Here is a 12231-nt window from a genome sequence, read left to right as displayed (position 1 = left end):
CCATTAGGAAGTGATAGAAATAGAGAGCTGGACTGGGGAATATACTTGAATTCAATAAGACATCACGTAGTAGTCACCAACATCTACTAATTGGGCTCAGGTTTCAGAAAATATAGAAGTCTGACACTGGGTTGCATACCATTAATAAAATACATGTAAAACTGGGAAACTGAGAGCAGAGCATTTATACCCTCAGGAACCAGAACTAACCTAGGTCCAAAAGACTTAGTATGGATCTGAATTTGATAACCCTGGGTTTTTAAATTTCACACACAGGTCAAGTACCACAGTAGGTCCTTGAATCTAAGTGGAAGGCTTCACTGTGTACTCTAAAAAGTATAGGAGTCAGTTGTTGCCCTACTATAAATATGGATTTTACCGCAGAGCAGAAGACTTTTGTGTGATGACACAGTTTACTTCGATTAGTCTATTTTATTTAATTACGTTGATTTTTGTAACTTTTTCCCTTTCCAGATTAATTCCCTCTAAAGAAAATGTGTTTCCCTATCCTATAAATGATGGCAGTCTCCACAATGTATCTGCTTCCTCTAGGTACTCAATAAGCATAAATAAACATTCTGTTACTAACGAAAAGAACTGAGTTTGCTATGCCTTTAAGTTAAAAGACAAGAAATAGAAACAGACTTTTCTATTCACAGAGGATAACTTGAAATAGTAAACATTTAACTTCAGAGACTCTAACAATGCAGTTAACTGCCTTTTTCCCCCCTTATTTTTTTTTAAGGTTACTTTTGATGCATTGTGTTTGCTAAATCCTTTAGCTTCAGGCAAAATTCCTTACAGAGGTTTCCAGCAGTGCTGCTGGTACCCAGAACTCAAGCTACACTGGACTCCAGCAGTAAATGGCTGTGTCATCAAATCACTAACGCCTCTGGAAAATGAAAGCCCCTTGTGAGTGGAGTTTGCAATTAAAAACTGCAGGGACAGCAGGGGAGGGGCTGGCAAAGAGCAAGCATTGCTCACCTGTACACATTCTAAGAGAGATAATGCACGCGTGCACTACAGTTATAACCGCCTGAAAGGAAAGCTTCATTCTGTTCAGATCATTCCTCTGGTGAGGCAATTTTTGTAAGGAATACAAGGTTTTTACCAAGTTTCTATAATAAACAAATCGTCCAAAATTACAACAGAACGTATAGTTTCCTAAATGTCCAAAAATGCAAACCTACTTTAAAAATCATTCCTAAATCAAGTTTTCTAGTTTGAGATTGACACAGATGACGGGGGGAGTTAGTGGTTTATTCTTCTAGTTGTGAAGTTTCAAAATTGTGTTCATACAGATATATACATAGTTACTCTTTATGACAAACAACAGAGTGGATCTGATATTTTAGAGTTTAAAAGATTATCTGAAAGTTTCTACCTGACAGTGGAATCCGATGATCCGGTTATGATCACCCTCTCGTCATACTGGAGACACAGGACAGAGCCGGTGTGGCCTGTGAGAATTCGCTTGCATTCCAATGTGCTTTTATCCCAGATCTAGGATGGCAAATAAGATCCTTTTGATCACTGTGATAATGGGGTGCTGCAGAGACTTGTTGGCTCTATTATGTGTTTGATTCCCCCAAAGAATCAAAGCCCAGAGTAGTGTGGAATGCATTCTTTTCTATAGGTATAACTAAGAACCTATCTACATGTGGCTTCAGTACTAATGCAGACTTTATCCTTTTCATTAACCAACCGGGAAAGCCTATAATTATGTGAGGGCCAAAAGAGTAATAGCCTATTCAGTGCACATCAAGAAGGAAACTTAACCCTGGAACTGTCCATTTGTAGGCTCTCTGGAGAAGGAGTGGGGAAGAGAGGATGAAGGGAGCTGTCCTTTAGGAAAATGATTTTGGCTTTAACTGCTGGAAACGATCTAAGACTCTCATTTACTCACTAGAAATAATGCATAGAATAGAGTTCATTCTTTTGGGGTAGTTTTAGTTGTTGGGCCACACCCACAGTGTTCAGGGCTTACTCCTGGTTCTGTGTTCAGGGATCACTCCTGGCAGGGCTCAGGGGATCATCTGTGGTGCTAGAAATCACACCCAGGTCGGCCATGTGTAAGGCAAGCACACTACCAACTAAATTACTGCTCCAGCCCTTGGATTGCTTTGTGAATGATTCCTTCAGCTACATTCCCACAACTGAAGAAGAGACCTCACCTTGATGGTATTATCTCGAAGGCCGCTTACTATTTTCTGATCATCATATTGTAAACAGTAAACACCTTTGCTAGTTTCACTTCGGCAGTGGATTCTCTGTAAACTATGTCTTCCACATCTCCAGTTAGATTCTATTGTCTGAGAAGATAAAATTGTAAAGAGGTAGTTACTAGGAATGGACTGGAACTAGACTTTCATGGAAACCAATGACAAACACTCACTGCTTCACTCTATGGGATACACATAAGGTAATGTGAACCAGAAATCTTCAAATATTTTTCTGGAACTCCCCTACATATAACATGATCAATTAAATAATAAACCTGGTGGGAAAAGACTGCTACCAATAGATGGCAAGTTCTGAACCGTTGAAGGTCAGGGTTTACATACTTGGTAGCCATTTTTCTCACTGTTACTGTATGAAGATATCATTCTCTTTCATGCATATATATTAAACAATGAAAAAGATTATTGGAACGGGGCTAGCAATTTATCTATCCTATTCATTTGTAAAAAATTGATGTTTTTTCCTTTTCATTTTGTCTTCTTGGGTCACACCCAGCAATGCACAGGGTTTATTCCTGGCTCTGCACTCAGAAATTACTCCTGGTGGTGCTTGGGGGACCATATGGGATGCTGAGGATCAACTGGGGATCAAACTTGGGTTGGCTGTGTGCAAGGCAAATGCCCTCTCCGCTCTGGCCCAAGGAATTGATTTTCAACCCATATCAATACACTTTAACAGATTTGTTGTAATAATGTTGCCAGTGAAGAATGCTCATGATTCTTTAGTATTTGGTAAATATCCAGATATGCACAGATACTTACCTCAATGTCTTGTATAATTTTAGGATAAAGAGCTCTATAAAAAGAGTTGGGAGGAGCATTCCCATCAGGAGGCTTGTTTTTGAATAAATACTGTCCCCTAAAAAAAAAATTCCAGTAAGAACAATAATATTAAACATTTTATTTCTTCAAAGTCTCTTCACAGTTACCATTTCATAAAATCTCCACAACTAGAGGTGCAGAGTTAAGCTCTATTTCAGGAGCCTCCACATCAGAAGGTAACTTTCTGGGGTCTAAGGAACTCAGTCAACAGTAGTTTGCTTTTGGGTAAAACAAATCAATTCCAAAAATAGACTATCAAACTATCAACGACAGGGCTTTGGGAATATTATATTAGCAGAAAGCCAGAATACAATGTGACTGGAATCTATTTCCTGGTCTATCAGACCTCTGATACATCGGTCTGATTCATTGGTCTTCTCTCCTGAAACTTTTGTTGGTGCTGGTGACAACCTTTGAAGTGTGCTAGTGTCACTGAAGCTTAGCAGCTTAGGCAGCTCCGTTGTGCCTCTGTCACAGACAGCACATTTTCTAATCTTCATTTATGTGGGAAAAGGTGTGTTGCGGCTCACCAGGCTGCCGGCGATCAGTGTAGCTGGGTTTTAAAAGGAGCAATTCAGTTTATGTCGACAGAAAACAAAGGGATCACAGGAGTGTCTGTCCAGCAGCAGGTATGGAAGATGAAAAGAAATGCCTAAGAGCACTCCTAAGAGCACTGTGCTGTCAAATCTAAGGCATGAAATTGGCTTTCACAGATGTGTTCCTGGCTCTGTACATCCATACGTGCATTTTACTGCCTTTCCTAGATTCAAGTGAGCAGTATTTGGTAGCATCTCCTTCCTTGTGAGAGCAGATCTCTGAAATATTCATATTCCAAGCTAAATCTTTGTTACCCGCCACCACCCCCCCCCAAACAGTAAATGGCAATCACTTCCTGCTGGGTAAAAAATTTAATTCTTCATCCTGAAGTTAAGAACCCACCAAACACGGTGTGGAAGCTAGTAAACCCCACTATGGGTGTACTAACTGCTGTTCTCTCACTGGCACCGTGCCTTGCAAAGTGGAGATAGACAGAAATGCCTCTGAGTGTAATCCTGGCACCAGAAAAATCATGTTTTCTCTGGGCCAGTCAGCCACTCCTCCCTCTGTAGCTCCATTACAATATAATTAATTGTTTGATGTCTCCAGGAGATGTTTCTTCCCTGCCCCTGTCCTATTTATACACCTTGAAAATTAGTTGAGAAAATTTCCTATCAGGAAGGTAGCTGGCTCTGATTTCTGTGTTACAGAGAAACAAATCTGCAATGAAGACGCTTAATAATAATTTTTTTAAAAAGGGACTAATAGAGCCAGGGGTGATTCCTGAGTGCATAGCCAGGAGTAACCCCTGTGCATCGCCAGATGTGACCCAAAAGAACAAACAAACAAACACCCAAACAAAAAGGACTAATAGTAAGACACTACACACTAACATAAAGAAAAGAGCAAACAGGACACAGTAAGGAAGAGTTCTATCTTAAAGGTAGACTTCTCTTGTTCTATAAACCTATTGCATAAGTAAGTGCCAGAGTAATAATACAGTGGTAGGGAGCTTCCCTTGCACATGGATGACCTGTATTCAATCTCTTTTACCACATATGGTCCCCTGAGTCCGGCCAGGAGTGATTCCTGAGTGCAAAGCCAGGAGTAAGTCCAAGGCATCACTAGTTGTGGCTCAAAAACAAAACAAAAACAAGCAAATAAGATTTTCAAATTAAGATTCTAAATATGTATTTTAAATATGTATTTAAAATTATGTATTATCAATTCCAACATCCTTTAATGAGGTAAGAATCACTACATTGACATTACAGAGAAATAAATCACGTGTCAGAAACTTTAAGTACCTTGCCCAAGGTCGTATAGTGAGTAGACATGGGAATGGAATCCATGACTGACTTCAGAGTCCATGCTCTAATGTATCTCAATGTCCGACATTACTTATGGTTCTTGTTCTCCATTGAATCTTTTTTTTTTAAATGTAGGAGTACTGCTATTTATTCAGCCACTGATTAGCTGATTGAATTTGGCATGAACTCCACATTACTTTTTTTTTCATAGTTTTATTTATTTTTCGTCTTATATTTATTTATTGAATCACTGTGGGAAAAGTTACTAAGCTTTCAGGTTTAAGTCTCGGTCATACAATGATCAAACACCTTTCCCTTCAACAGTACTCACATTTCACCACCAAGAACCCACTATACCCCCCCTCCCACTTTACCCAATGCCTGTGAGGCAGATGATTTCTACTGAACTATTCTCTACATTGATTACATTCATCATTTTGACAAAAGATGCATCATTATTGTTTAGAATTTCCCCCCAACAATCAGAATTGCTGAAAAGGCATTGTGAAATACTTTGTTTTCTATAGCTGGTTATGAGAATCATATAATGTTGCGCGACCACTATTGCGGACACACAATTTTGGATTTCTGCAAAGAGCCAGATAATTTAGAGATTGGTTTCTGTGTGTTTGGTGTTATGGCTGTGCCGGAGAGCCATTCGTGGGGGGTAACTAAGGACCTCGGTTGGGCATGAAGGACGAGCCGGTACCGCCCCCTTCCCATGAGACTGCAGTTGCCCTGTCACCACCGGCTCATACCTGGCTTTCCTATAAGCTCTGAGGCGGTGGCCACCTTGCTGTGGGGGGGAGGGGGCGGGAAGAGGCAGAAGGGAGCAACGGAGGCATGGTGACATAGTTTAATGCATGGTCCTTTCACTTTTCAGCTGCAAGCTGCCGGGCTCTGGATTAAGTCTTTTTGCCTCTGGAGCCATGGCCGTGTATGTGGTCCAGATGCATTTCTGCTAAAAGTCACTGGGTTTCAGGATTTGTTTCTGAGTCTCTGGGATCATGGTCATTAATCAGCTTGATCAGGAGCCAGAGAGGCTGTTTGTAGGCAGCGACTCGGGGTCCCGCTGGAATGGGGAGGAAAGGGCCGGTTCCACCCCATCTGGTGAGGCCCTGCATGTCTCGTCACTGCCGGCCCAAACCTGACTGTCCTGTGGCCTCTGGAGGATGACTGTCACCAGGCCGCCAAGGGGAACAGGCCAAGGCACAAAACCTATTCCCACCTGGAGTGGCCCAGCGCCAGTAACCTACCGCAGGAACAGGACGCATTTCTGCCAAAAGCCTTTGGGTTCTGAGATTCGTTTCTGAGTTTCTGGGATCATGGCCGTTAAGCAGTTCGATCAGGAACCAGAGAGGCCATGTCTCCAATTATATAGCTGAACCCGAGATGGTTTGTGGGTGTGTCTCCCACATACCTAACTTTTGGCCGTTTACTTTCTTGGTAAACTTTGCCCCAAGTTTTTTGGGGTCTGGCCAAAGGCACAGCAGCAATTTTGGGGTATCTGAAGGCCTGACATTGCCATCAGGCTGCTGATGCACTCGCCTCACAGGTACAGATTGACCTGCTGGAGGCACCATACCCCCTCTCCACTGAATCTTGAGGAATACAGGAACCCTAGGATTTCTTTCTTTCTTTTTTTTTTTTTTTTTGCCTTTTGGGTCATACCTGGCGATGCTCAGGGATTACTCCTGGCTCTGCACTCAGAAATTACTCCTGGTGGTGCTCAGGGGACCATATGGGATGCTGGGAATCGAACTCAGGTCAGCCGCGTGCAAGGCAAACACCCTACCTGGTGGATTATTGCCCCAGACCCCAGGAACTCCAGGATTTCTTGAAGGGTCTCTGAAGCAATAATAATCAGAGGGCTCAGGGGCCACTTTTTTTTTTTTTGTGAGGGGAGACGCCTGGTGATTCTCAGGGATTACTCCTAGCTCTGCACTCAGGAATTACTCTGGGTAGTACTTGGGGGGCATTAGGGGATGCCCAGGATAGAACCTGGGCCAGCCACGTGCAAGTAAACATTCTATGTGCTGTATTCTATCTCCAGCCCTGCAAGACCCACTTCTGGTGACATTGGTTCAACCTTGCCAGATGGTTCAATGATTGAAAGGTGAAATCTTGTCTGGGCTCAGCAGTGCTGAGGAACCACCAGGGAAACTGGCAGTGTCATGCAGGGAGCAATGTGGTGTTGGGGATCAAACTCAGGGTCTCACACATACAATGCATATACTCTAGAAACTTGAACTATCTACCTGGCCCACGCATCCTAGGAATTTCTTCCTATACAATAAAACTACTCTACAAGTACAGAAAGAAAAATTATATCAACATTGGTAGCATTTGATTTTACTGTGTTTACCAGGACTTGTTCATAAATTATCTGAATTTTTTAAAAATCAATGGCGCTAGCAAAAACAGCAGGTAGTTGTTAAAAAATGAGTTCACTATCTGCAGCTTTGCTGTAAGTCAAAACCTTTTATGATGAAGCTCTATGACAATAGGGACTGCTTCTATGTTAAATGCCTAGTATCACTAGTGAGTAAATGATAAATGCTAGACATTAAATTCAAATGTTATCATAAAATGTGATCTGCTGATTAAGAAAAGAGACTTTTCCCAAGTGGTCTTTTATTATACTTTTAAGAGTTACTATTACTGAGCAGAGAAAGCACATTCAGTGTTAGTCAAGAGAGAAAACGAAAGATTTCATATCCCAAGTATATGCTATCAATTGACCTAGATATAGGACAGTAAAAATCAAAGGTTTATTTATTTATTGGCTTTCTGGGTCACACCCGGCAATGCTCAGGGGTTACTCCTGGTTCTGCACTCAGGAGTGACTCCTGGAGGTACTCAGGGGACCATATGGGATGCAGGGGATCGAACCCAGGTTGGCTGCATGCAAGGCAAATGCCCTCTCCACTGTGCTATCACTCTGCCCCCTAAATCAAAGCTTAAAAAAAAAAAACTATTAGGGGTATGGTACCACCAGCAAGTCAATCTGTACCTGTGAGGCGAGTGCATCAGCAGCCTGATGCCATCTTCAGACTTCTAGATATCCCAAAATTGCTGCTGTGCCTTTGGCCAGATCCCAAATACTTGGGGCAAAGTTTACCAAGAAAGTAAACCACCAAAAGTTAGGTTTCTGGGAGACACACCCACAAACCACCTCCGGCTCAGCTATATAATTGGAGGCAAGGCCTCTCTGGTTTCTGATAGAACTGCTTAACAGCCATGATCCAAGAGACTCAGAAACAAATCTTGGAACCCAGCAGCTTTTGACAGAACTGCGTCCGGTCCAGTAGATTACCAGCGCCGGGCTATCCCAGGTGGGAATAGGTTTCATTCCTTGGCCTGTTCCCCCTGGTGGCTCAGTGGTCGCCATCCTCCAGAGGACACTGGACAGTCAGGTTTGGGCCCTCAGTGATGAGACACGCAGGGCCTGAAGGGATGAGGGTGGAGCCGGCCCTTTCCTCCCCTCCCAGTGATCCCAAGTCACCACCCACGAACGGCGTCTCTGGCTCCTGATCAATGGCCATGATCCCAGAGACTCAGGAACAAATCTCAGAATCCAGCAGGTTTTGGCAGAAATCCCTTAAGATTTAATTGTTAAAATTTCGGAATTCCAAAATTGCACTGCCACTTCTGCGGCCGCGCAACATCATAAGTTATTCATAACCAGCAATAGAAAATAAATTCTCTACTGTTGCCTTATCAGCAGATCTGAGTGTTGAGTGTTAAGGTAAAATCCCAAATAATAATGGTGGATCTGGTATAGAAATATTGAATGTAATCAAAGTAGAGAGAGAGTAATGTGGAAATCATCTGCCCCACAGGTAAGGGGGAGGGTGTCGGATGTGGATATACTGGGGTTTTTAGTGGTGGAAAATAGGCACTGGTGAAGGTACAGGTGTTTCATTGTATGACTGAGACTTAAACCTGAAAGCTTTGTAACTGCTTTCATGGTGATTCAATAAATACAATTATGAAAAAGGAAAAAAAAACTGTATCTATGTATTTGGGAGGAACCTTTCAAATGAAGGGGGGGGGGCGCCTGACACCCAGCAATGCTCAAGACTCACTCCTGGTTCTGTGCTCAGGGATAACTCCTGGTGGGGCCTGAGGTGCCAGGGATTGGACATGGGTCAGTTGCATGCAAGGCAAATGCCTATCAACTGTACTACAGCTCTGGCCCTCAAATAAAATTTTAGGAAAGGTGTGAAAGACTTTATTGATCCTAAACTTGAAGCAGAAAACTAACCAAGAAATGCATCATTTACAAATACTTAAAGAGCTAAAGGGATACTGGAAGAGTTTTCCATGGGGTGGAAAAGCAGCTGTGATTTCATGAGACCATCTCAAGTTAAGATGGTAAATGTCCCTAAAGTTAAGGAAATACAGTCAGAATTTTGAAAGGATACTCTAAAGAGCAGAGCACAGTGGGTAGGGCGTCTGCCTTGCATGCAGCCAACCCGGGTTTGATTCCTCCGCCCATCTCGAAGAGCCTGGCAAGCTACTGAGAGTATCCCGCCCGCACAGCAGAGCCTGGCAAGCTCCCCGTGGCGTATTCAATATGCCAAAAACAGTAACAAGTCTCACAATGGAGACGTTACTGGTGCCCCCTCGAGCAAATCAATGAACAATGGGAGGACAGAGCTATAGTGCTAAAGATAGGGGAGAGAGTGGTGAGTACTAGATCCTAAATAATTTCTCAGTCATGTCTTCACATTCCCTTTTAAAAGGTACAAAAGACATCCTTTCAATGATTCCCGCACCCGCCCCCCCCCCCCCCCCCCGGCTTTATAACATAACAGATACTGCTACTGAGCGTCACTCCTAAGGAAAATTGGGGAACCTATGTCTACTGCTTATCTTTGGCATTTTCGTAAGCATCTGCCAAGATCTGTCTATCTACTCGGTATCCCAATTTTCGGGAGGTGAGGATGGTGGGAAAGATTTTGTAAACTTCCAAAGTTTGACAAAGATTTACAGTCAATTACGGTCCAAATGGGGAAACGGTGTATTTTAACAGGGAACAAAACCTTTACAGCTGTGGAAATGAATCTCTGAAATTTTAGGTCAGGAGTTATTTGGAGGAGAGTTTTTTCATTTTTTCTTATCTCTTCACTTTTCCACACCCTAAGGAATAGAGGATTATTCCTAGCTGCCCCAGAATTTTCCCATCTAAGCAACTGCCATATAAGCAACCTTATTTCTAAGGTTGGTCATGATATTGTTAGAAAAATGATGGGCTCTGAATGCCATACAACTATATGCTTTGCTTTTTCATTCTTTAAAGAATTTATTTCCAGGAGCTGGGGAGATGGCTCAAGGGACGGAGCACATGCTATGCATTCAGGAGGTTTAGGTTCAATCCTTGGTACCACATGGTCTCCTGAGCACTGGGGCATCATTTGGTATGGTCCCAAAACAAAACAAAAATTTATTTACAAAGCATAAAATAAGATGAGAAATATTTGGTTTCTATTTTTTCTATATACTGAAATAAAGAAAACATAATTGAGAAGGGGAAATAAATTTCTTAGTTTGTTTTGGGGCCATTTCTGGCTGTGCTCAGCAATCACTTCTGGCAATGTTTGGGGACCATATGTAGCATTGGTAACAGAACCCATCCTGGTCATGTTCAAGGCAAGCACAAACTCTTTACAATCTCTCTGGCCTCACACCTAATTTTTTTTTTGTTTGCTTTAGTGCCTTACCTCATGGTACTCAAGAGGCTCTGGGTCTCTGCTCAAGGGTCTACTGAGCGTCACTCCTAAGGAATTTTTTCTTAGCAGACGCCTGGGTCTCTGCTCAAGGGTCAATCCTAACAGTGTTGGGGGAGGGTAGGGAGGATCCTGTAGTGTTGATTAAAGTGGGCTTCCTGCATATAAAGCATGTCTTCCAGCCATCTCCTTAGCCCTTACACCTGACTTTCTAATAGACATACTCTAAAGACATCTTCTGGGAGAAAATGATCCATAGAAGATCTCTTTCAGAAGTTCTAATGAAATGATGCCATTATTGTTGAAAATGAAAACAAAACTGGGAAAGTCCCTTAGGCTGTTAACTATATGCCTGAAGCAATTCAGGATTAAGCAATAAAATCTTGAGAAAATTAAGAGAAACAACAATTTACAGTAATGTCCATTTTTCGTTTGTTCTGACTGCTAGAGTTCTTATTTCAGTTGGGCATAAAATAATTTTGATTACAAAGGTAATCAAATACCACAGACATGGAATAAAGGCATGGATTCCCCTGAAGATAATATTTATTTGTTGTGTACTGTTTTAGGGGAAAGTGGTTCTGATGGCTTCTGAGCAAAAAATGTCATCTTCTGCTTTGTAAATTGCATATTAGCCCTTTTTAGGATAGCAATTTCTGCCCAGAGTTCTGAGTGCTTGAAATAAGAGAGCTGGTCAGTTTTTTCACTATTTTTTTAAAGTAATATAAACGCTTTTTTCTTTTTTGGGTGTGGGAACATACCCAGTCTGTTCAGGGATCACCCTTTAGGAGATTATATAGAGTGCTTAGGGGACCATATGGAGTGCTAGGGATTGAAGCTGGGTTGGCCGCATGGGAGCAAACACCTTACTCATTATACTATCTCTCCCTCTAGCCCCTACTAACACATTTTTATGTTATCTGAAAGACTGATGAGTATATGAACAGGTTTTGGCTATACACCACTGCAGTAAATAAGTGGTCTCACTGATTCCAACACTATTCCAATGACCAAACGAGAAGCCATAACTTGAAGTGCAATGAAAGCCAGAAAAGTAAAAGGCTCACCACCCTCTTCGTTCTGCCAGGCCTCTCCACAGAGAATCAGTCCTGACCATTCTTTCGATGAGCTTCTTCCATAGCATGCCATCAGATGTCACTCGGTACCATTCCTTGCATACAAGTTCAGCAGCACATAATGATTTGGCATCCAGGTATGACAGAATGTTTTCAGCAATGTGATCCAAACCTCGAGCTTTGGGTGAAGGGAGGAGGTAAAGGAAAAGAGCAATGATCTTTTTTTCTTTTCTTTTTTTTTTTAAAAAAAGGCCCTTTAAGACAGAACAGCATTTATTCTGCTATGAAGGCACATCACTGTCCCTAGTGTGGCCCAGCATCTTTTTCAAACAGAGACTTGGGTAAAATGAGTGACAATAATTTTTCCATAGGTTATAGAAATGAACAGTATTTTCCATCTTCCTTTAGATAAGAAAGTTAGAGCTAACAACGAGCAAACCCCCCAAGACATTAAAAATAAAAAGGATTCCAGGAAACAATTCACATCTATCTATATGGATTTCAGCACTGGGGG

At 42.0% G+C, this 12231-nt stretch overlaps 1 protein-coding gene across 4 annotated transcripts in view; it reads right to left on the bottom strand.

The window, feature by feature from the left end:
* Window positions 1-12231, bottom strand: part of BTRC (beta-transducin repeat containing E3 ubiquitin protein ligase) — a 192649-nt gene that overhangs the window by 12384 nt on the left and 168034 nt on the right. For all 4 annotated transcript variants that reach the window (XM_056120445.1, XM_056120446.1, XM_056120447.1 and 1 more), the window contains 4 exons: window positions 11709-11895; window positions 3003-3099; window positions 2175-2312; window positions 1385-1503 (listed from right to left, as the gene is read on the bottom strand). In XM_056120445.1, the coding sequence (XP_055976420.1) occupies window positions 1385-1503; window positions 2175-2312; window positions 3003-3099; window positions 11709-11895 (541 nt within the window). The remainder of the gene's footprint in view (window positions 1-1384; window positions 1504-2174; window positions 2313-3002; window positions 3100-11708; window positions 11896-12231) is intronic.

This window comes from Sorex fumeus, unplaced genomic scaffold, assembly GCF_029834395.1.
Source record: "Sorex fumeus unplaced genomic scaffold, SorFum_2.1 ptg000043l, whole genome shotgun sequence".
Lineage (NCBI taxonomy): Eukaryota > Metazoa > Chordata > Mammalia > Eulipotyphla > Soricidae > Sorex > Sorex fumeus.
This window is presented reverse-complemented; position numbering and strand designations above follow the sequence as displayed.